Below are 26,456 nucleotides of genomic sequence, written 5' to 3' on the forward strand. Positions count from 1 at the left end.
CCCATTCTGTTTGACATCTCTTGCTCTCTTCATCCTGATGATGGATCACTTGGTGTGATTCGAAACGTTGATGGTAAAAATCTTTACACAATCAAATCCAGAAATATATCAGTTTAATTGCTATGGATTGTGGAAATTTAATCTCTTTAATCTATATGGATTTCAAAATTTAACTCATTACTATTTTTTCCTTGGTGATTTCCAAAGTTGAATGAGCTTTCCATCAAACCAAATAACTCGAAGCATGCCTCTTGGGCAAATATTGTATCATTGTATAGACATCTTCCTTTCACCTGCAGCTTAAGAGATCTTACATAATTTGCATCACATCTGATTTGATTAAAGGCTTCTTACTTCCCATTCATTAGATCTGATTTATTGGTATTATTTTGATTTTACAACCAGAATGCATATCTAGAAAGTAAAATACCTACTCCAACATCTGACAAATGATGTCCTAATCATATGGTTATGTATTTTAGCACAGCGGCTCGCACTTTCTCCATGAACATTGCTACTTGTTTCTGTAGCCAAGAGTCATTGCCCATCCATTAGGTTCAACTCAGTGTGATCATACAAAAAGTTTATATATTCATTCACAAGTTATCTTCTAAACCAGATGCATAACTGCTGGTATTCTTGGGATGCCATAGATTTCTAAGATGTATTCTTCAACTACAAACCGAAAAATGAGATGAATCTATTTAACTTGTATCTAAATCTTACAAGCATAACTGATCACCTGCTCAGCATTTTGGGCGGCTACAATGTTTTCATCCAGAAGTGCAAGTAGTGACCTATCAAGCTCATTCCTTTCGACCATCTCCAACAACTATAGATCGAAAAAAAGGGTTGCACCCATAAACCCGTCTCAAGTGTTAAATTCTACAGACATAAAAGAACTGTAAAACGCCACAATCACAAAAAAGATGAACTTTCAAGAAGACACAATACCACAGCTTTTTTGTCTTTTGATGCTAAGATTCTAGCAAGGCGGTCCTTTGCTCCTATAAGGTCCCCTGTCATCTTGTCGTATGCTTCTGTTTCAGAAGCCATGAAATTTTATTATATTTGACTTTTACATACTCTCACTATGTACTTATGTTTCCATTTATCATATGCAACAGCCAAATAAGCTTAATTACTTTGAAGACGTGAACATAAAAAATTACTGTTTAGTCTAACTCCCTTTACATTTATATATACCAGCAACCAGTTAAGATGCTACATACAGTTGAATGATTTTTATTTGCTTACTTATTCAACTTTAAAGTACCCACCTAACCCTTCAGTTAAGACTCTCTGCAAGGCTTCCAGCTCAGCTAGTCTGTCATCCATTTCCTGCAGCATTCAATAATGATATTTTCTATGTTCACGTCCTTCCAAATCTCTACTTATCAGCTACTGACAAATTATAGGTTTTAAAAAGACCTTTGTTCGTTGAAGAGCAAATCTGAGAGTGCCCATTTCAACTTTCAAGTGTTCAAAGAATTGGTGATTTAACCTGTAAAATGTTAAATCCAAACCTGTCATGCACAGGAAATTGACACAAAATAAACACACCTAATATCATATTGATTGATTCTCTCAACCAAATTGAAATTTTCCACATTTACATTTTTCTATTTGTACACAATTAGATGCTCACTGTTAATTTCTATTTTATGGTAGTGAGATTTGTGAAATAGGCTCGCATTTCTCATGTTCTTTGGTTTACGTGACCAATCACAGGAGCAACAAAAGTGAGTGAAATGGACACTAGATGTTAGCAAAGGCACAAAAGATAAAGGATACATTGAGCGCATAGAATGATCATTTGTTTGTTTTATAATGGTTGTTCAGCTAAATGATTGGCTTGACTGGTACCTTTGTATGGAGTAGTAATCATCATGGGTTCTAGTCATGTCTAAATGTATTTGTCTGCAATAATGTCTTGGTAACATGGGTGGGACTGCAGGCCTGAGGATGGGGGAACATTATTGTGTCATTGTGTTAGCCAGGACTAGCAACTTGAAGAGTAATTAGCAAACAAATAGAAGTATTAACAGAGATAAACTTGAATGTCCTGTTTTGAAAACAAAATTCTCCTTTCACCTCATTTCAACAAAAGTAAATTATTTTAGTGACATTCATGAAACCAGAATAGTCTATAAGACCACAACTGAAAGCTGTGATCTAATATAACAGCTTAGTGAAAAAAGTGTGAATCAAGTTTAAAGTATTTTAGGTTCCTTCTAGAAGATGCAACTATTATTATTTTCAGTGTTACCAGAAGAAGTATCCCCAGTACCTTTTATAGGCATCCCTGAACCGGACATGTCCCAGGGACAGGGGATGCCTAGGGGACTTCAACTTTGATTTCTAGAGGAAATTTGACTTTGACTCTCAAAGTAACACAAATTTGGCATATGAATTCTACTAATTCTTCTACTTTAAGGTTCTATTATGCATAAGTGCATGCTCTGTCCATTTTTTCATATATATATATTTTAAATTTCTATACAAGTTTTAATTTTCCCTATTTTTATATAGCTGTCCCCTTGTCGTCCTCTAGCCATCCCCAAAATTGGCAAAAAAAAAATTGTCATCCCAAAAACTCATCCCTCCATCCCCTAGCGTAACCATCCCGGAAACTTGGGGTAACCTTGATTATTTTAAATTTCTGATCTGTTATTTCCTTGGTTTTGCAAATATTGCCTCTTCAATAAGGGCAGACGGAGAGCCGATGGTCAGGTTTAAATTGTAATTGATCTAGATGCCACTAGAGGTGCAGCAGTCCTTGGCAAAGTGCAATATAAATATTCTATTCCCCGAATTTTCCTTAGGTGCTGCCCATCTATCAGTTTCACATCTAAATGGATGCGAATTAGACCTCCATTAGGCTTCGTGCACCTTTCACCTCCATTTGATTTCTGCACCTATATAAGCTCTTTAATGTTGTTAATGTGGGGTTCGATTCACTGAGAAACTTTATCATTTCTTATCAATTATTTCTCTCTGTGTGATTAGCCATAAACTGCTCTCATATTTGTTCTTTGATTCCTTGGTTAGATTTCTTTACATTCTTGTATACTTATAACTCAACTATTCATCCAATTATTATTTAATCCCAAGTGCACTTCCAAATTTTCTCCTACTGTCATTCTAGGCCATCTAGTAGTTTCCATGCCTTTAGTTTTCTTCAACTATACTAATAAAAAGACACGGCTTCTCCTTCAAGGGAAACTGTATGTTTCTGCTAGTAAAAACTCATAGAGGTCCAAAGCTTTCATTCTGGCTCTGATTGTGATTCAGTGCTTTTGAATCCGTTTTTTGTATCCAGAGGAGTTGCCATGCCAAACCATACATCCAAATAGAAAAATTTTAATAAAAAGTTACCCATATAGGACCCAGGCAGTCTTCCAATTCCATGATTTTGCATGTCTACCTCCAATTTTAATGCATATAAATTTATAATGTTCCTCATTCCCCTTGTATTCTACAATAAAAATTCAGGCGAAGAGATTTATGTTGAAACTTCCTTGAACAGATCTTCTTCAAATAATAGTTTCGCTGACGTTTGCTTGCATCCATGCTTCATAATAAAAGAGTTCTAAGGTCATCATGTATCAAGTATTCTCTTAGATAGTTAACTGTTTTTGCAGTTATGTTCATGTGAATACAAAATAGTAGAAGTAACTTTACTAGATAGCTAGCTAACTAGACATCTACCCTTCTTATCAAATATCCATTCTTTTAAATTGCCGATCTAAATGTCAAATAACAAAGAGGTCAGCTAACAGCTTTGCTTGAGCCCAATGTTGCTTCCAAAGCACACTCTAAGAGCTCTACACTGTATTGCTTCAAATTTACACTTTGTATTCATCTAGAATTCCCAACCTCTCCATTCTATTCTATATCTTATTTCTAAGCAGATTTCAAAAAATCACCAATAATACATAGAACTCGCTGGTTGGACAGAGCCTGCTAAAAAAGTTACAAAATGACACGTTATTGGTGTGATTTCGACAACTCCCAAGGTGAGCTAACGCAAACGAGTCCTAGGACTCAACACCCAAGCCTTAGGCAAGTCTTGCTCAGTCACCAAGTCTTTTGTACATGCCATACCTGGCAAGTCCCACTACCAAATCTCAGCTGCACCAACTAAATGAAAAGTGGAAAAAAAAAAAAAAAAAACTCAAAACTAAAATACAGAGTGATCTCTTCCACCCTATAAAGCCATTCATTTTGTTTTCAAACACAAGCAGCAGAGGAAAACCAGTTTTTGAGCAAAAAAAGTGTATATCACCAAAGAGAAAATCAACAAATTGATCAAGGGCAAAGCAGTAATTGAAGATTATTTGGGTAGACTTGTAACTTCCATTGACACGTCCAAAAGAGCTTAAATAAAATTTGGAAGAGTTTACAACTGTTTTGGAGCTACCTTTCTTCATTTTGGAGCAAATTTGAAGATGTAAGTAAATTTTTTGTTTTTTTATTTTCATTGCATTCTACATTTGTTTTATTTTATTTCATTTTAGGCTAATGGCCAAAAAAAAAGAGCCTGGCTATCAAATAATCAAAGCCTTTTTTATTTTTTATTTTTCTTAGTTTTTTAGCTGCAGATTCTAATTACTCTTAATGTTCTTTTTGTTTTCTTTTCTTTTATTTTGATTTGAAAGTGTCAATGTTAATTTTTTTCCATCTATAATTTACTGCAGCCTACCATTCATTTACTAATTGATCCAAGATTTCAAGCACAATGTCTACCCCAGTTAAAGAAGCTCCTTGGAAACAAGTCATACATAGGGAAAAAAAAGGTGAAGTAAAATGTATCTACCGCAAAACAAAATTTCTTGATGGTGGCATTAATTGATTGAAGTATGTCTTCCAGACATACCATGCCATGATGGTGTTGCTAAACCATGCAAAGCATCCCCCAATGTTATACATAAAGTGCAAAGTCAACTAGGGACATTTCAACAGCCAACAAAACTAAGAAAGAGGCAATCAGAAAAAAATAACAGCCATTTCCAGGATCTATGAGTAGTGGAGGTAATTATAGTGGTAGTGTAAGTATTGAACCTCAAACTCATAAATCTGATTTGTATTTGTTCCACACACTACTCCAGTTCCAACTATCGCTTGAGAGCATGACTTGGAACAAAATTTGATTTCTGTCCCAACAAATTTTGATTTCTGTCCGTATTGAATTTTTTTTTCAAAGTATGCAGCATTGAATTCTTTTTATCAATCTGTTTGTTTACAATACTTATTTTGTTTATTTCATTTGTTTAAGATCTTATTGACAAACTATTATAGATATCATTATTTGTGGTGCATAGTTCAATTTCCTTGATGATAAAGAGATGAAGGGCTGCATTGTGTCAAAATGTGGCTGATGTAAAAGTCAAAATTGATGAGCAACATGACATATGGAGGAAGAAATGTTGCACCAACATGAACGATGGTTGAACTGATTGGAGTAGAACGTTGTTGATACTTGGATTTTCATGTTTCTTCCCATGGTAATTGTACTTCGTGAAATCCATTGATCTAGTGATTAAGATTTTTTATTTCTAATTTATTAGTCCCTGTCATATATAAGGCAGGGAACTAGTGTTTTCATTAGCTCCCTTCAATTATTTTTTATAGTTGAAAATTTTTAAAATTCTAAAGTTTGGGTGGTAATATTTTTTATATTATTTGTTGTAAAAAAATTATGTTTTCTTATTGGTCACAAGTAATTTTGCTCGGGCTTATTTATTTTTATCAAATCCAATAACTAGCAAAAAAATCTCCAAACATAAGTATGCATTAATTGTAATAAGTGCAACTCTCAACAAGTTCACTATCTTGTTGAATAGAGCAATGAGCAGGAAAGGGAGCGGGTCTGGAGTTTTCAAACTAAGGGTTTCCTGTAGATGCGGGAGTGTTACAGGGGTGTCTAAGATTGGTGAGGGGGAAGAGAACAATGATGATGAGGATGATGAGGCGCTTGGCGGTGAGGGAGTTTGTTTTTGTGAGCTTTTGGTGGACTTTTCCCTGTTGGATCCGACTGTCTTGTTGTCCCAATGCTCTCTGTTTGTTGGTCTGAAGGTAAGGGTTTTTCAGACACGTCATCTTGCTCTTGTGTGGTGCAGTTCAGCTAGGAGTTTCTTCCATTGGGTTGGAACTCATGTTGGTTGTGGCCTTCATTATTTGAGAAGGATGTGCAAAGATTGGAGTCTGGTCTTCAGTACCATTCCTAATGGTGACAGTGTTGACGGGTTCCTCCAAGGTGTTGCTCTTCGCTAGGGGCAGCTTTCTTATGAGGGTTGTTGGCTGATTTCTGTGAAGGTTGGCTCCGCCCTTCTACGACTATGGGGAGAGAGGTTTTCCCCCAGATTCGTTGTTGGTTGTGATGGTAACATGGGCAAGGGAGGGGGTATTAAATTTCAAAGCTTGTTCCAAGGCTTTCATTCTCCCTGGTTCATCTTACCTTGGAACGACATTATTTGGATCAAGTCTTTTGGATCCTGTGTCTTCCCAAGCTTTGGTGGGGAGTTTAGCTATCTGCATGGTACTCCTTGCTTTTATGCTAGTAAAGGCTGGGTTGGGATGGTTCCTCACCCCCTCCTTATGCTGGATGTCATGCTGGGTTGCTACCTTTGGGGCAATCTTGGGTTGTGGAGGCTCATGTGACTTGTCTCTCTTGGGCACTACTGGTTTCAAGCATTAGGTTCTTGTGCCTTTATGCTGGTTGATCAAGCTTGGGTTCCCCCACTTGCGGGTGGTTGGTTCTTTGTTGGGAAGGCTCTACATTGTCTTCTCATTATGAGTATAATGCCGTTACAGAGGTGGTGGGCTTGGATTTCTGTCTCCGCTCCTTCTCGCATGGCTTCTATGGAGGTGAAGCTATCTCCTATTGAGGTGGAGATCTGGTGTGAGTTGCTGGTTGTGGAGGAAACTCCTATTGAGGGGGACATTCTCAAGGCTGCTGCTTTTGATATGTTGGGGGGTTGGTGGTTCCATCTTCCTAACCTTGATGTTTGGTTCCTTGTTGGGAGGACTTCCCATTGTCCTCTCATTATGAGTAAAATGCTGTTATAGAGGTGGTGGACTTGGATTTTTGTCGCCGCTCCTTCTTGCATGGCTTCTATGGAGGTGAAGCTATCTCCTATTGAGGTGGAGATCTGGTGTGAGTTGTTGGAGACTCCTATTGAGGGGGACATTTTCAAGGCTGCTGCTTGTGATAGGTTGGGGGGTTGGTGGCTCCACCTTCCTAACCTTGATGTTTTGATCTTCTCTCCCCTTGTTTCTGTTGTGGGGGACCCTTTCACTATTGAGGTGGGAAAGGAGACTGTTGTGAGGTGGAAGACCTTTGAAAGTGCTGGCCTGAGAAAGGGGCCAAGATGGTTATGGATCTCTGTTTCTAACAGAGAAGAAAGGATAGGCAGGTTGCTGCCTTGTTTAGTTGTTCAATCTTAATGGTGATGAAAGGACCTCATTCTTCTTGGTTCTTGTCTTCTTGTGATTGGATGTACGCTGGAAGTTTTAAAGGGCTCATCCAAGTCCTTGATTCTTGTTTTTGGTTATGTTTCACAACTTGTATGGGGGCTTGTCCCAAGGTGTGTCATTCTCAAACCTTTGTCTTTGACAGAGGTAAGTCTATATTGTAGATCCTTGGTGATCCTGGATTTGGCATTAGGTGCTGTTAATTCTGTTTAGCAGTATCTAGTGTGAGTTGTTTGTACCACGGGCCAGCACCCTCTTGCTGCTTTTCTTAATCAAAAACAAGTTCACTATCTTTTTACACTTGTCATTTATTGCTTTCCTCCCCCGAGTTTTGTTGAAGATAGAAATATAAGGACACTAAGAATAATCTTTATCAACCATATTTTCCACCTCCAGTCCAATCAATTTGGGTTTATCCCAATTGTGTCAAACAAATTAATGCTCGTGGACTTTTTCGGTTAGCAAAAATTATTTTACCAAACTTAATAGTACGCATAGACAGATTTTTTACTGGCTTCTATTTGACAAATACCTTCAGTATTTTCTTGATTCCATATTTTATCTATTTACTTATTAATATATTTTATCAATTAATTTTTTACCATCTTATATTTTTCAATGAAAATCTTTATTTTAATGAAAAAATTCAAACAATTATGAGGGAAATTCTATTTTTTTTTCAGATAAATGTATTTATAATAAGATTTAAGTCAATGTAGTTGTATAACATTGTACAGCTTACAATTTAATACTTGTAAAAAAATCGAATATATTTGTTAAAGCTTAAAATTTTGTTTGTATATTATATTATATTATATTGAACAAACGAATGAATGTTTTTAGTAGTGTTTTTATTCAATAGTGTCACGTAAATTAATGGCGCGATAATATGGTAGTTATAAAATATTTGACATGATAACATGTTAGCTATTTCGTGAAAATATTTGTTTATAGTACTCACAAAATATGTTGTCACCCTTAAACTTATGCCTTCTGCTTTAACTATTTATTTGATGTTATATAGCATAGTCTTTGCATATGAGTCATTGCTAACTTGGTAACAATATTGCAGATTGAATTGTTAATACTTATGATATATATTGCAAGATGAAAACTCTAGCTATTTCATCTACCTTCTAACCCTTACATAAGGCAAGGACTGAAACTTTCTAAGAGCTCTTGTTGAATTATTGATTTCTGTTTCTTGCTTAGGTTGCACAATGTTCTTGTAGCCAATTGATGATTCAAGAAACACAAAAAATGACAGGTTTCTTTGTGAGGGCCTTCGACAGTCAAGGTAGGTGAGGAGAACATAATACAGACGGTTACAAATAACACAACAAATTATGTTGCTACAAGTAGACTTCTTGCAAATAAGCACCTTTCCTTGTTTTGAACTCTTTGCTACTCATTGCTTTGACCTCATATTGGAGGACCTTGCCAAACTTCCCTAGATTGGAACATGTATAGAGCACCCAAAGAGTATTTGTAAATATAATCATATTTGGTTCCTCAACCTTACGCATAAATGCACAAGAGTTTGGTTCGTCCTAGAATAACCCACCTTGCAACCAAGTTTAACATGTTGCAATCTTTGTTTTTGTCCAAGCCACTTTGAAGCACAGTTATAGAGTGAATGGTACCAAATACATTAATTGCAGCAAAGATAGTGAGAGAAAGATCTTCATGCCTCCATAGGAAGACCTCTGAATGAGATATATGCAAGTAAAGTTGAACAACATTGCAGCCAAGTAAAAATCCATTAAAGGCATAAATTAAATTTAAACTTCTCTTTTACCATTTTATATTAATAATTTAAAATTAATATTGAAGTCACAAGTGAAACTCAACATTATAGATTAAAATTGATTTTATTCTTCTCATTTCAAATGCATGGTGGGAGATGTTTGGTGTCAAGGGGACAAATCTGCAAAGGATTGTCATTTGTGTCTTCACCTAGCCATGTAGCACTTCAAGACATGAGTGCAATCAGCATATGTTCGAGTGCATACACCCCAAAAAGCCGAATAGGTTGTCAATGCAAAATTTTAATGTTTGTGTCTATGTTCATTAGGACCTTTGCCTCTGTTGCAAACATATATTGGGCATTGAATTGTCTCCGATCAATTTAAAAGAGGTTGATCCACAATTAGATTGGATACTGAAGTTGACAATCCTGTCTTCAGCAATGATGAATTGGCATGGGTTTACTAGACAGATCAAGAGGAAAGAGGAGCACAAGAAAACACCTTAGATATTGAACTTGGTATCGCTAAGACATAGGCAGACATCACCGCTCCAACAACATCATGTACTAAATCTTAGACGTCCGTGTAGAACTTGTGATGTTGGACATGAGACAAGTGACAAGTGATACAAGCTCCTTTGAGCCATAGACTTGTATTTTTCAGTTTTGATATTTATTGCGATGACATGAATTTCATAATCTATGAGATCGGTATACGTTTGACAATATTTATAATTTTTCTGTATCTAATGATGTTGCTTTATTTAGCCAAATATTAAAAATTTGATTTTACTTTTATTTTTTAAATTCGATTTATGCTTGTATTTGATTAGTTATTTCAAATCCTGTTATTTTAAGTTTATTTAGTAAAGGGTGCAGGAACAAGTTTTAAACCCTTAGAAATATTTATGTCATGGTTTTTTCAGTTTTTGGAGTCTACACCAAGTCTTGGCACCAAGTAGAAAATCAGCTTTCCCAATCTGAGGTGAGTCCAATTTTTGTAAATATGCCAAAAAATCACCAATAACTTACGAGTTTAACAGAAAAAAATGACTGACATTCAAATAGGCCAGGCTACCTCAAAAAGACTGCTATGTCATTTTGAAGCATTTGAGCTAGGTTTATTTTTCACACATTGGAGCATGCATCATGAAGGTTCATGTGATCTCAACAGCCTTAATTTTAACCCTTTCCCTAGACCCCTGCAAGGGATGCTGCCCATTGGCCCTATTGAGCGATCTGCTGCCAAACACCTACAAAAGGCACTACTCCATGACCCCACAAAGGACTGCTTCCCTAGACCCCTGCTCTTGTTTCAAAAGACAAAAAGGAAATTATTTTGTGCTGATGTTCTCCATCGATTGAATTTGTCAGAGATTGGTAAAAATATGCAATTCATAACCATGAGATGTTACGATGAGAATTTTTAGCTTGTTTTCTGATCTGTAATTGAGAGGAAAACTATTTATGGCCTTTGACAATATTATTCAGTTTTATGCATGTGTTTAAAGATTATTTTGCAAATTTGTGTTTTCTAATTGTTGAAAGATTTGTCAGATCTTTTTTTCCCAATTAGTTGAATTTTTTTTAGTCTACAAGTTTTTGAACTATGCTTCTATGTCACATGTCAAAGGATTTCTGCCAACAAGGAAACAGACTTGTCCAGTTGCATTCCATAATTTTACAATCAGGCATCAAAGAGTTACAAAATAGTCAGTTGAATGTTTTCATTTAGAAGCAGCTTACCCTTCTACCTTCCTTTCCTGTTTCTAAATCCCAGTTACTATATCCTCTTAAGTACTTTTGCAAGTAGCAGGTTGATTATAACAATTCAAAATAATGAAGGGTTGTCAGTATAACTGCTTTCGAACAAAAGAAGTGCGTGGCTAGTTGTCCACTTAGTCAAGAACTAGTTGGAAATGGATTCAGGTTATTGTTGCAAGTATTTATGTTTGCATGTGTATGGTTTTTCTATCATGGCCATTGGCTTTTGGCTTGTTGAATTTCTCTTTCATATGTTTAAAGCCAAAAAAACCTCAATTTTTGGATTTCTCTAAATACTGAGAATGATGTCATTTATGGAATCTAATTATGCCAGTCATACTGTGATTCAATTTCATTTTTGCTGTAGTTTTTTCCTCACAAAATTTGATTTAAATAAAGAGTATCTGTTGGAATCAATTTAGTCTTCAAGATTTTGTTTTTGAGAACTTCATAATTTTGGGACAGGTTCTTCAGGAGAAAGTGTATTCTTATATTATTGGGGCTTGGTCTAAATGAATATGTCAAGCTATGGAAAATTTGAAGATGTGACTTCAGCCTGGCTTGGGCAAACATGAACCTAAAGGTAAAACACCATTGCACACACTCAAGCAAGCTGATATTTCTATTATAGAATTCCACTTTTTGTTGAAGTAATTTATTGGTGGCTTTTGCAAATGAATGCCAATAAGCAAAGCACTCTCCCATCTACTCCAGCATCTAAATGATTCTCTCCTCTATTATAAGATTCAATTTTTCGTCGAAACAACTTGTTGTTGGCTTTTATAAATGAAAATGACAATAAGACCAGTGTTTTCTCCTCTGGTCCTATATTTCTCTCTTCTTTTGATAAACCTTGTATCATCAGAACATTGACAAGTATTCAGAAACATCGTTATGAAATTGTTGGAATGTTTTGAATCTTCCTGAAGATTGCTTCAATCCATATTTGTCAGATAGCTTAACCATAGAATCGGACTGTGTTCTGATTTTGAATTTAGCAGCATTTGAATACAAATATGATCCATGACATAAATCCTGATGCAATGTCCCCTTTCTCAAACAGGATTTTAATTATAAATAATAATAAGTTTTACATATTAAAATATAGAAGTATAATTTGATTTAAAAATATAGAAGTATAAATTAAAATGTGACATTATTAACATTCAGTTAATGTTTAATGAATGGTCAAAAGACATGAAATGAATAGTTGTGACTCCATCAAACATGAGATATAAAATGGAGAAGAGAACTTCATTTGAAGCGGGGAGAGGAAGGAAGAGAAAAGGTAAGGTGTGAATCAAGAAAGAATTAATGGAAGAGACAAAAGGAATGAGAAGAAAATAAGGAAGTGACTTCTTCAAAAGACAGAAGATATGAAGGGTTGTGATAATTATGAAAGGTTGTGACTCTTTGAAAGGGCAGAAATGATAAAGGGTTGGAACTATTCAAAGGGTGGTAATTATGAAATGTTGTGGCTCTCTGAAAGGGTAAGAATAGTGAAGAGTCATGACTCAATCAAAGAGTGGCAATTTTGAAAGGTTGCAAGTCTTTAAAGGGCAGAAATGATGAAGGGTTATGATTCTTCCAGATGGTGCTAATTGTGATGGGTCATGACCATCGCAAAGGCAGAAATAATGAAAAGGTGCGACTCTCCCCCACATTGGAAGATAAAAATGGAAGAAGTTTCCATTTGATGAGGGCATCCAAGGGAGATGAATTTGGGGAACAATATATTATTCTCAAAGGCAACAATAAAAAGTGATAACTCAATTCTTATAAAAGGTGGTGACCTTTTCAGGCTTACACCAATAAAGTATTGAAGGAGGACTTATCATCTTTCATCCATCAATCATTAATCCTTCAACAAATCATGCAAACAATCGTCAAATGGACATCAGTCATCATTTCATCTAGGGATCAAGAAAACACACAATTTTGTGATCAAGCATCACTCCATTAAATAAACATTCATCCAATCATCATCTACCAATATATCAAACTAGCATTCATTATATTGTCACCTTTCAATCATATAATCAGCAATTACTTTATCATAACTCACCAATACCTCGAATCATCAAATCAAAGGAAATCAATCAATCATTCAAAAACAACCGAATGATCAATCAAGAAAACCAATTCAATTAGCACAGTGCTCATAAAGAGCAGCTCAATTCATAATATATCAGTGATCAGCCACATAAATCAGATCAGAAATTATTATTTATTGCAGGCAGTAACATTCTTGTTCATTTGTGGTATGCATGACTATATGTTTGATATGCATGCTTAACATATCCAATCATACAGGAATGAAAGGAACGTTAGGGAGAGGTAGCAGACATAGATTCCCCTGAATTAACCCATCCATGGAATGGAATCATCAGGGGACATTCCTACTGCTTGTGGGCCAAGTGGCAAGTTTCCTTGGTTCGGTATTGTGCACTCTTGGGCTTAATTGGGCTCAACAGTCTTACTCTGTGATCCAGATTCCCTCGAATTAAGTAACCCACCCCAAGGGATTGAATCACCATTGGATGTTCCTACCGCTTATGGGCTAGTGAGCAAGTTGCCCTGGTTAGGCATTGCACACCCTCAGGCTTAATTGAGCTGAACAATAACCACACACCCTTTTGTGGATTTCCTCTCCAAGCCATAGATATGATTAATTATGTGAAATGGCACAGAGATGGCTACTGCATAATTTATCTAGATAAGATGATTATCGTTGTGTATGTGCTCATAATTGTTAATTGGATCCCTAACACTAAATAGAAACAAATGGTCTTAAGGATTACATTCCAAATATTACCTAACATGTTTGTAGGACTGACACTGGAATTTATGTTGATAAGTTGATAGCTATATTACATTCCATTTTTCGATTGACTTTGGATTTTTCCAGCAAAATTGAGGATCCTCCCAGAAGGAGACATTACATTCCTTATCTTGATAACCATATTACATTCACTATTTCAATTGAATTTGTGATTTTGGGGCAAGATCCAAGATCCTCCAAAAAGGCGATATTACACTTGACTCCAACCTCAAACCTTATTTTAGGAACATTTGAGAATAGTCTAAAACATAGAATGCATTGAATGATGATATCATCAACTGTGTACTTGATCTTAGTATTTCTACTCTTTATGCTAGATATAATTGCATTAGGTTTAGAATCACTTTATCACTCTTCCCATTCCGTGTCAGCAAAGGTTGCACTTGGCAATCATTTAACTGTTCCATCCCAGTCACTGCTGTAAAAAGTGTTATTTTCTGGATACTTACACATTTCAATACAATCTCTTTTAGTGATGAATTGTTAAAGTTGGTACCACCATCATTAGCAAACTTTATTAAATATGTTCACATAGGCTAAATTACTGGTATCATTGTTGGAATGCATGCCTTGGATGATATAGCAAGTGTCGTCGGTAGAAATTGTGTATCGGCTGATGGGTCCCTTCGGAAAGGAAATTGTGTATCAGCCGATGGGTCCCTTCGGGAAAGTTCTTCGGAAAGTATTTATAACCCCTTCGGGAAGCATTGTAATCAAGAGATCAGATCATATCATATCATCGAAGTCTAATGCACTGTGGGCATATGCGAATAATAAGGAGAGTTCTACTGTTCGTGTTCGTATTCTTTATCTGTGTGCAATTATTAATTAACCTATGCGGTAAACATTTGGCGTTGTTGCCCGATGGACCTGGTACGCAGGCAGGCGGATATGAATTAAATGCTAAATCAGTTGAACAAAGATAAGAATAAGCTAAAAGAAAAAGATGACATATGTGTTGCGCAGGAAAATTTAATTCTGGCTCAGCAGACAGAGCGTCGAAGGAGATTTCAAAAAATTGCCGATGGAAACAAGAGCATGGAAAGATTGTTGAAGGAGACTCAACAACGGCTTGATTTGGTGGAAGAAGCGAGGGAGGAGTTTCTAAACCTGCATATGCCACGGGAAGAGAATCTTGACGGAAGGAGATCGACTCGCACGGCTCGGAGTGCCGAAGGAGCACGAGCGTGGAGTGACCTCTTCGTCCGAGATATACTTCCGGAACGAACAGCTTCGATTGACGAACCCTCTTCTTCACCAAACAGTGCGGGTGTTGAAAACAGCGCGGAAGTCCAAAACAGTGCGGGTGTTGAAAATAGCGCGAAAGCAGAAAACAGCGCGGGTGTGCTAAACAGCGCAAGTGTCCAGAACAGCGCGGGTGTGCAGAACAGCACGGGAGCTCAGAACAGCACGGGTGCTCAAAACAGCGTGGGAGTGCAAAACAACGCGGGAGTGCAAAACAACGCAGGTAGACAACAAAACCCCCAACATATAGTGATAATGGCAGGTTCGAAGGAAAAATTGCCTAAATTTGATGGTGATGAAGCAGCTGATCCTATTCGACATTGTAAAACATGTGAAACGATCTGGAGGGCAAATGGCATAACAGATACAAATGAATGGATTTGACAATTTCCTGCTACCCTACGGGGTGTTGCGATTGATTGGTTTACTAATGCTGATCCACAGAAATTAAATAGTTGGGATAACATTAAGGAGTTCATTGCAGAATTTCAACTTTTGCGTGATGATAATGAAATTGTAGCAGAAATATTCAATACTAAGCAAAAGAAGAATGAAACAGTACAGGTCTTCGCCAGGAGATTGAAGGACTTAATCAGTAAAATGGAGAATAAGCCGGTAGATGGACTCCAGAAAAGATGGTTCATTGAAGGCCTTCACCCGAAGCTATGGAAAAAGATGAAGATCGTGCCACCATCAACATACATTGAAGCGTACAATCGGGCAATGAACCTCGAAAGTGACCAGAAGACAAAGAAGAAGAAGAAAAACAGCTCGTTCGATTTAGAAGACAATGCATCTTCAGGAGCAGATAGCAGCGATGACGAAGAAAGCAATAAGAAGGTCCGAGCCCTCCAGAAGGATATGATGCGGATGATGAAGGAATTCAAAAACATGAACAAGGAGACTAAGAGTAATGACCTATGGTGCACGGAGTGTAAGAAAGAAGGCCATAGAAGGGATCCTGCCCGAAAAATCAATTTTGTGAAATCTGCCAGATCCTGGGACACTCGGTAAAGGAATGCCCTTTCAATTTAAAAACAAGGACACCGCAGCAAGTGTTCCTGTCACAGGAAGCATCCCCGTCAGGAGGGAACGGGAACACCAGTGTGGAAGGTGCCACATCGGGCGGATACAGAAACAACCGGCGCGGTCAAAACAACAATAGCAATAACAACAATGGCGGCAACAACAATACAGGCGGAAGGAGTCGAATTCAGTATGATGCGAATGGTCGACCGATTGTTCAATGCCGCGCATGCAATCTATGGGGTCACTTCGCTCGAGAGTGTACAATGACAAACACACCGAAGTTGCTATGCTGATGGTGTGGACCTGGCGATCATGATGATACTAAGTGCCCGAAGTCCGGAATAAACTTGATTACCGTAGGGACAGACGAGGAAGAAGTTCTGGCAATCACTCGAAAGCAGGCGAAGCTATACCCTGACCCAGCGGAAGAAAAGAAGAGACTGGAGGAAGCAAGGGCAGAGATCCAGAAAGCAACACAGGCAGAAACGGCACACCTGAAAGACCCGCCAAGTACCTCAGTCTGGAACTGTGCAGAACAGAACATTGTACACCAAATATTGCAAGCTGAGATACCCGTCAGGATAAATTATCTATTGCTAACTATGCCTCAACTTCGTACGGCCCTCACAAATATAGTTCTGAGCGCTAAGCAACCCGTAGAGCAAGACAACAAGAAACAGGGGGGTACAAGTGCAGAAGATCCAATGTTATTAGCTCTTTCCTCTGGACGCTATCCGGCGATTGTTGAAATGGGCATTCTCGGGACTGTGCTAATGGACACGATTGTCGACGGAGGATCCGGTGTCAATGTGCTACCAGAGGATACTTGGAAAAAGTTGAGACGACCGACATTATGGCCACCTACCTTCCAGCTGTTAACAGCCGATCAACACGGAATCAAGCCATTGGGAGTACTCACAGCGCAACCAGTGACGATTGGAACACAACCATTCCTGTTGGACTTTGTTGTGATTCCTCTTAGGCGGAAAGGGTACGATGCTATTTTGGGTCGGGGGTGGCTGATACAAGCAAAGGCAAAGCACGATTGGAAGAAAAATACTTTATCACTTGAAAGCAAAGGCCGGAAGTATGTCATCGATCTACACACTTAGATGGTTGGAGAAGAAGCTCTATCGTCGGATTCCGAAGGAGAAGATGATGAGAGGAGGCAGAGTATGGAACCCGATCAGGAGGGAGTCCTACGATTGGAAGGAGATGACGATCTGGATTCAGTAAATGGTCTTTACCACTGGCAGATAGAGGATTACGAGCTCTTTCCAAGTTGTAATATGCTAAGGATCGATGAAGGTAAGAAAGAAGGAAATGAATGTCCGAAGAAAAATAGAGAAGCCGAAGGAGGAAATGAATGTCCCAAGGAACACAGAGAAGCCGACAGAGGAAATGAATGTTTAAAGGAACATGGAGAAGTCAAAGGAGGAAATGAATGTTCGAAGCAACACAGAGAAGCCGAAGAAGGAAATGCGGATATGACTGAAGTTCAAGGACAGAACATACCGTACGAATCCAAAAGAAGGAAAGATTCTACTGTACGACTACGCAGGAAGAAAGTATTATGTCGAACCACAAATATAGCAAAAAGGTACCAGCAGCAACGAAGACACACGATACGGTCTGCACAGGAAACAAAGTGGAAGGGTCTAATAAAAGTTGCAGCAGTACGGAGTGGACGTGTTATTGGCAGCCAGAAGGGGCAACTGATGGAGTCCATGCTACGGAGCTTCGGGAACAAACTGGGCAGTATGGAGATGACACAGAATAGGCGTAGCAAGTTTCAACTTGGACAGTGGGTGTTGAAGTACGACGATTGGAATAAAATCAAACCAGGCAAGTTCAAAATTGAATGGGTCGGGCCGTACCAGATTCGGGAAGTAGGCAATAACGGAGCAATAAAACAGTGGATGCTAGACGGAAAGGAAGTATTCGATGTAGTGAAGAGGTCGAAGTTGAATGTCTGCCATGAAAGAAGTAACGCACCCTCGTGGATGAATAACTGAGAGAAGACTGTAAGTACTGTATATATGTAAATATTGTACATAATTGTTCCAGAAGTGAGATTTTCAAAAAAAGAAAAAAAACAAAAAATGGTTTTAAAAAAAAAAGGTGATGAAAAAGCTACTGTACGGATTTTTGGAAACAAAGCACTATACGGATTCTTAACTGTTCACTGTACGGTTTTGGAGGAAGTACGGCTTTTGCATATTATAAAGTATGAGATGTACGGCTTTCTTTTTGGTGTACGAGTTTCAATATTTGAAGAAAACAGTACCGTACGGATTTCTTAGTGGATGGAAGAATACTGTATGGCTTCCTCATGTACCGTACGGTTTTCAGGGAAAGGAGTGCCGTATGGTTTTCAGGAAAAGTACCGTACGGCTTCATACTTGAAGGAGAGACTACCGTACGGTTTTTCACATCTGAAGGATGGTGCACGATTTTTCAGATAATTTAATATGTGTAGTACGGTTTTCAAATTTGAAGTACGATTTTGTAGACAAGGTACGGTTTTAGTGTAGTACGGTTTTTAAAGAGCTGCATATTGTAACATTGGGACCACTATACGGATTTTAATAGAGAAGGCTAAGCATACGGAATTTGGAAGTAAGGATAGCGTACGGAAATTACAATTTAGAATGCGAGGTAATTGTACGGATTTTTCAAGCATATCATGTGTACGGATTTGGATTGCAAGATTACAAATCCTGAAGAGTGGGGTTTTTGCATACGGCTTCTACTTGCTATTTGGTAGCACAGAAGGGTGACAGGAGGTTTTTTTTAAAAAAAAAAAAAGTTGACAAATCAAGAATGCTCAGAATGAGTATCAGATGATGCCACAGGGTAGAGGAAGAACCAACGATTGCCAGAAAGAGTGTAGAATCGGCAGAAAATGACAGAAATGGTGTGTTCCGTGCAGTTTTGTGTGGGTTTCAGAGTGCTAGTTTGGTCTTGGCGATGAGGGGCACTGCCCCTCGACCCCGCCCTGTATTGCGATAGGGAGCGCACCCAGGGGCGCTGCCCCTCGACCTCGCCAAGGGCGTTGCCCCCTAGACCCCCAGTCGTTGCGGATATCAGTCGTGGGAGTCTGACCAGTTGAAAAGACTTGGAGCTGCTGCAGGCATGGAGTGTCTGTCTACCAAAGGCACTGAGAGTAGGTGTTGGCCGTGAGGCTGTCTTGGTGGATGCGTAGAGAGCTCGGGAGGAGCTGATCATCCAGTTGGAGGCAGTGCAGCGACACTTGGTTCAGTGTACTCGGAATTGGAAGGCAGAAAGTGGCACAGGTGGCTATCAGGGTCAGATGTCAGATTGGCTAAGGTGATAGTGTTGAAGACCAATTAGTCAGTCAATGTATTTTGGTTGTTGATTTGTCTCAGAGATTTTGTAATAGTCGTCAGGAGATGACTTTTCTTTTTGGGGGGGGATGATGTCGTCGGTAGAAATTGTGTATCGGCCGACGGGTCCCTTCGGAAAGGAAATTGTGTATCGGCCGATGGGTCCCTTCGGAAAGGAAATTGTATATCAGCCGACGGGTCCCTTCGGAAAGGAAATTGTGTATCAGCCGACGGGTCCCTTCGGGAAAGTTCTTCGGAAAGTATTTATAACCCCTTCGGGAAGCATTGTAATCAGGAGATCAGATCATATCATATCATCGAAGTATAATGCACTGTGGGCATATGCGAATAATAAGGAGAGTTCTGCTGTTCGTGTTCGTATTCTTTATCTGTGTGCAATTATTAATTAACCTATGCGGTAAACAGCAAGCTTAGAATTAAGAACCTTGCCGTGGTTATGAGGCATGGCTATACATAGAACTTAACCTCATTAACTATAGTTAAATACACTAGACTAACATATTCAATTATTTAGATAAGGACTTGAGGTTATTGTATAGTAATAAATGTTTCATGGTTTACCTACTATTCAGTAGGTTCTCAAATTTGCATTGGTGTACTTCTCATTCTGCTGATTTTTCTAGAAAAAAGTGCCTCAGCTTCTGATGCAGATATCTATTCAATGAAATGTCTAATCAAGAAGGGTTCTGACATGCTATAAAGTACTCTTCAATGGAGTTTTGAGCCTTTGGCAAGTAGTTACACTTGGAAGTTCCATATTGTTGAGACATGGACTTGATAAAAACTAAAAGAGTCAATTTTTTACCCACACAATGATCTAGAAAAGTGTGATATGCCAAATACCAATTACACTTGGTAAATTTACAATCCAATTATGTCTACTATACATATATATACACCATGATACGAATAATATGATATTGAAAATTGAACTTGAAAATTGAACGTTAATATGAAAGAAAAATTGTTCTTAGATTAGCAAAATAATTTCCTTCTATGCAAAGAAGAGTGAAGGAGAAAAATGAAATAAATGCCAATCAAGATCAGGGGTCCGCTGCCTGTTGGGGGTGTAGAGGGGGTGCAGCCAGAGCCCATGTTGAGAAAGAAACTTGGCAAGGTGGACACGGTGGGTGGTGTCATGCTGAATGAATCCAGGGATGAGATGATGAAGCACTGGAAGTCCATAATTGATATGTTGTCTGTGCTGGCTGATGCCCAATGTGCCCATTTCCAGTGGTAGGGCTTAAATGTCTAAGCTTTTGTCATGTTGTCGATAGTTTGGATGTGATTGGGTCTAGGGGTTTGGGTATGTGGGATCTTTGATGCAAATGTATGGAAAAGTTTCTATCTGGCAGATGGCCATTTTTTAATATAATCTGAACTTTTTGAATATAAATATAAATATATTACTTATCAAAAAGAAATTTCCTTGGATGCAAAAATGGAGTTTGAAAACCACACATAGCATTGACAAAAGTAAAATAAAATACTCCTGTTAGATGGATGAAAGAAATAAACGCTAGAGATGATATTATGGTGTGTCCTAGTCATAAATGAAAGGAAATAAAATCAATTGGGTCTAAAAAGGATCCTTGGAAACCTAATAATTCAAGCTTTGTAAAGATAATTTTTCTATAGAGCCTCAAGAGGAATCCAAGAACTGTTGGTGCAAAAGTGGTTCTGAGAAATGAAGTAAAAGATTTTGCGATTGGGGACTCATTATTCTTGGGTTGCCAGGGAAACCACGAAGATAAATGGAAGGGAGTTGCGGCAAGAATGAAGTGTCCTTAATTGCCACAATATTGTGTGGTTGAGAAAGATTTGCTAATTGTTATCAATATATTAGAGGAAAGCTGTCTCAATCAGAAGCTTGGGAGATGTCTTAAGGAGGCAAAATTTATTGAATTGCATTTCAAGGAGGTTTTGTTTTCTTTTTGCAAAAGATCAGCAAACTTTACATCAAATTACTTAAGCTACTTATCAAGCTGATCAGGTACAGCTTTAAACAGAACCATACTTCTGCATTGTACAAACTTAGTCATTTTCTAAATTATATATTCCTGTTAATTTGTAGATGGACAGATTTTCAAGGACCATTCAGTGCTCCTTATTAAAGTGATGGCATTAGATTTGACCTTGATTGATGGTACATGGAATATTGTGTGGCTAGATGGTTTTATTTTTGTATATGAAGGCAGATGGTTATTGTAATTTGGCTTTAGTGTTTCCAGAAGCCTTTGAACTCGGCAAATTTTATGGAGCAATGTGTCCAATCTATTCATTGCATGTTATTTAAAATGGGTTGTAATAAGAGCTCCAAGAAAAGAGGAAATCTAGAGTCTAAAAGAAAATGGACAGATATACATCTGAGGTTGATTTTTGTCTTTGACAATGATGTACAGCTACAGTTTGTTAAGACATATTATGAGAGAAGGGTATAGGCTTAACATGGGAACCAAAATGTACCATCCACATGTCCTAAAATTGTGTCTAATCTATTAAAGATGGGGGAAATTGCTGGTTTTTTGTTACAGAAGGAAATGAAAAAGTAGGAAGCGGTTGCATCTGCTAATATTCCTATATTTAAGGGTCTAGACAATTTGGAACTAGAGGTGTGGGAGAAGTTTTTTTGCAAAAAGTTTACTACAACTATGTAGGGATCGTTCTAGCTGGAATGTGTGTCACTCACAAATTACAATCAAGACAGTTGGTGTTGGAGATTGTAGCTGAGATAGAGATCTTTATCTCTAGAAATACGGACTTTATTATCGTTATGGTCACCTTCAGCTGAAGAGGAGATTTATGCTAAACTGTAATAATAAATATAAAGACATGTAATACTACATGTGTTGAGGCATGGAAATACGTAGAGTTGTATTTAAAATAAAGAGTTATATTTTGGGAAACTCAAAAGACCTTCGGTTGTAATGTAAAGAGTCTCTCCTAATGTTATATATATCACATCAAGTAAAGGATATTGCACACTTGAATTTCATTATCAATAAAATGATCTGTTGTTGTATGTGGTTGGGTTTTTCCCTTTATTCTTGAAGGCTTTTCCCAGGATTTTTTGTGTGTCACTTGCATCTTTTCTAGTCATTGGCTCTTATTGTTTATCTGATTTGTGTTAAAATCCAACATGGTATTAGAGCCAAGTTTTGGATATCAGCAATATAGAAGTGTTAAATATGTATAGCTGTGAGAAAGATCAGTTCACCTTTGGGGGTTGTCTTTGATTCTGTTTGAACTAGATGCTCCTTTTTTTTGTGCTTCTATGAGATTTCTCTGCATTTTATTTATAGGATTTCATTATTCTTACATGATCGGAGGCATTATTTTTTTGAGAACGCAAGTGTTAAGCATATTACACTTATCTTATACATTTACCCTTTTCCAGAAGCATGATTCTGATTTTGCAGTATAATGATGGTCGCATGGTCTTTTGACTGGCTAGAGGAGCTATCAAGTATAATAAGTCCTTGCTTGGCCCAGAGAGATTAAAAATAACATCTGCACCATGTTGAAGTCATTACCTGGCATGCAAAGCGACATTTTTTTAGCCCGAGTCTAAGGGACATCATCCTCTTGGAACTTTGATACAACTGCTTAAAAATAACCTTGGTGTTATGAACTAAGTTTGCATTTGGGCTAAGATTTGTTAGGCTGGGAGTGGTGTCGACTTTGCCTGATAATTATTGAGAGTTACATGACGGAGCGAAGTCTTGTCCAGCACTGTTAAGCTGGCATTACTTCCCAACAATCCTGTCCTGGTGCGATTTTTTTCACGAAAGTAGTTGTCTTTATTGTGTAACCGTTACAGGCAAAGGCTCTGCCAAGAAAAAGGCGTTATGAGCAAAAGTCGTTTGGCACTTAGAATGGAGAACGAGTAGATCACTGTCATTATTATTTCGTTCTTGAATACAATATCATGGTGCTCAATATGACAGTATATGATTGGATGATGAACTCACGAACAATTTAAGAAGAAAATAAGACTGTATTTTTCCCTCCATCGACAAGGAATTTTTGGATGGAAGATGATGATACACCAGTTAGTGGTCTATGCCAAGGCATCATGATTTGTGCCGTTCCTCTTCATTCTTTGCTTTGACTTTTATTTAGCTTCATTCTATCGTAGCTACAATCTCCAACACTCCCTCTTAGCCAGAGAGAGATCTTTAGCTGAATAGTCACACAAGGCTACAACCAAAATGTCAATAAATAAATCTAATCACATAGATCCTATAAAATTCATGGAATCACTCAACATGATTACCCTGCACGAAACAAGTAGCTTACATTATGATGTTGTTATGGAATCTCTCAACACGACACTAAGATAACAACTTACTCATTGTTAATAATCATGGAATCACTTCTCATCATGGACTCACTCAACGTGATGTTGTCATGGAATCTCTCAACATGATAAGTTAGTAAGGTTTACAACTAGCATTTTACCATGGAATCTCTCAACGTGGTATAGTCATGGACTCTCTCAACATGACTTCCAACTCCCATCACAGAATCTCTCAATGTGATGACATCATGGACTCTCTCTCTACATGATGCTCACTATGAACCTCTCGTAAGTGAAAGAGTTATCAAGTTGACCATACAACTATCATGAAAAAGAACTCATAATCGAACAAGAAATGCAATCACAACAAAGACCCGCTTCCAACAAAAGTCTCAAAAAGCACAAACATTAGAAGCGTGTATACGAAAGGCGGGGATAGTACAAAGACTCCCTCTCAACCAAAAACAACTCCCTCTAAAAGTGAACATCTCCCTCTAAATCACATTTCTAGTATATGATCTCCCTTTGAATCGCAATCTACATGAATTTGCATGTCATTGCTTCTCAATAGAATCAACCTATCATAAAGAGAAATATAGAGATCAATGCTAACATTATTCAGAAAAATATATACAAATTATGATCTATACTCAATGGTATAATCATAGAATAATGTATAGAATATGGCTCACATATAAAGAACAATAAAACTTGTTTCATCAATTATCAATGCTTGATTCCTCATAAAAATCTTGTTTCACATTTTAGGCCAGTTTTGTTCCATCAGAGCATATACATAAGTTTGTCAATGGTGCAAGTATCCAAACAGTCCAGTTCACTTCAATATACATGAGAGTGATCAATTTCTCCCGGACAGTATAACAAAATAGAGTTTCATAATCACAGATAACTCTGATGAATTTTTTACTAGATGACTAACAATTTTTTTGAAGAATTCTATCAAAAGATACGATTATCACTCACCCTCACCAGAAGAAACATAACTCAGATCATACATAGAACAAAGATCTTTGCACATCCGAACAAATAATCACATCACAGAAATGATGACACAAAATAAAAGTGATTGATAATGAAGAATAAACATATAGGAGAAACACACAAAGATCAAGATCTGGAATAACGCTACACAGAAATACGGTCTCAAATACAACATATTCTCTGAGAGACTTCTATGCAGAGTAACAAGACGGGCGACCGCAAAACTCATCATCAATAAAAAAGACCATGAGGAGGACCCACACATGAACATAAGAGAGAACTACCTGAGATTTTCAGACTCCTTGCAACTCCAAATTACTTCTCTTTCAACAGAATTCCGGCCACCAAATTTCTAACACCGACCTACATGATTTTGCATTTGGGTTGAATTTTGCAGGTTGGTCATGTTGAGAGATTCAAAGACAACATCATGTTGAGTGAGTCCATGATGAAAGTTGAATTCGTTTTTTTCTTTGCAGTTTCTTCATGTTGAGTGATTCCATGGTTATGAGTAATGTTGAGTGATTCTGTGATAATGAGAAATGTTGAGTGATTACATGATTATTAACAGTAAGCAAATTATTCTCCTAATGCCATGTTGAGAGATTCCATGACAACATCATGATGAAAGCCACTTGTAATTCTTGCAGGGTTTTCATGTTGAGTGATTCCATGAATTTTACAGGATCTTGGTGATTAGATTTTATCATTGACATTTTGGTTGTGGCCTTGCGTGATTGTTCAGCTAAAGATCTCTCTCTAGCTAAGAGGAAGTGTTGGAGATTGTAGCTGCAATAGAGATCTTTACCTCTAGAAATATGGACGTTATTATCACTATGGTCATCTTCAGCTAAAGTGGACATTTATGATAAATTGTAATATTAAATATAAAGGCATGTGTAACACTACATGCGTTGAAGCACGGAAATACATAGAGTTGTATTTAAAATAAAGAATTATATTTTGGGAAACTCAAGAGACATTCGATTGTAATGTGAAGAGTCTTTATTATTATTATTATAATATATATATATATATATAACGCATCAAGCAAAGGATTTTGTACACTTGAATTTCATTATCAATAAAATGAGCTTTTGTTGTGTGTGACTGGGTTTTTCCCTTCATTCTTGAAGGATTTTCCCAGGATATTTATGTGTCTCTTGCATCTTTTCTGGTCATTTGTTATTGTTGTTTATCTGATTTCTGGGTTAAAATCCAACAGTTGAAAGTAAGTAGTTATTTTATAATATGGGCTTCTATTGCAATTCCATTCATCATGCATGGCACAAAAGGAAGTTGAACTCATGGCATATTGCAGATGCAAAATTTTTAATGCTCCCTCCTTCGTGCGTTATATAGGAAAAATGTCTAAAGCGGCTAAATCATGCAGAATTAAGTGAGAGGAAGCCCAATATGGCACAAGGTGTGATTTTAATGATCTTTGGTGGCATTATAAAGTCAACACGGTTTTGTAGGCAATGGTTGCATATCGCTCCGTCCTCCCCACCTACCAGCATTATTGGCGTCCCTTCACGACACCACCAAAAGTGTTATGGCCATCCTCTTTCCATTTGACATGCTCATTTAGGCAACAATTTGCTTAAAGCCATTGATATCAGGATGCTATAATGTATGAAAATTAGAGCTGGGCATCTTGGTGTATATTTTGTATATATTTTG

At 37.5% G+C, this 26,456-nt stretch overlaps 1 protein-coding gene across 1 annotated transcript in view; it reads right to left on the reverse strand.

Annotated features, from left to right (window-relative positions):
* Nucleotides 1-233: 233 nt before the first annotated feature.
* LOC149568095 (dimethylallyl, adenosine tRNA methylthiotransferase) overlaps nucleotides 234-26,456 on the reverse strand; it is a 37,652-nt gene continuing 11,429 nt past the window's right edge. Inside the window, exons 4-8 of the mRNA XM_089821096.1 lie at nucleotides 1,432-1,504; nucleotides 1,281-1,341; nucleotides 955-1,040; nucleotides 743-832; nucleotides 234-524 (exon numbers count right to left, since the gene is read on the reverse strand). Coding sequence (XP_089677222.1) covers nucleotides 462-524; nucleotides 743-832; nucleotides 955-1,040; nucleotides 1,281-1,341; nucleotides 1,432-1,504 — 373 coding nt within the window. The 3' untranslated portion in view covers nucleotides 234-461. The remainder of the gene's footprint in view (nucleotides 525-742; nucleotides 833-954; nucleotides 1,041-1,280; nucleotides 1,342-1,431; nucleotides 1,505-26,456) is intronic.

Source organism: Cupressus sempervirens, chromosome 3 (assembly GCF_028749045.1).
Source record: "Cupressus sempervirens isolate cs-2001-9-10 chromosome 3, ASM2874904v1, whole genome shotgun sequence".
NCBI lineage: Eukaryota > Viridiplantae > Streptophyta > Pinopsida > Cupressales > Cupressaceae > Cupressus > Cupressus sempervirens.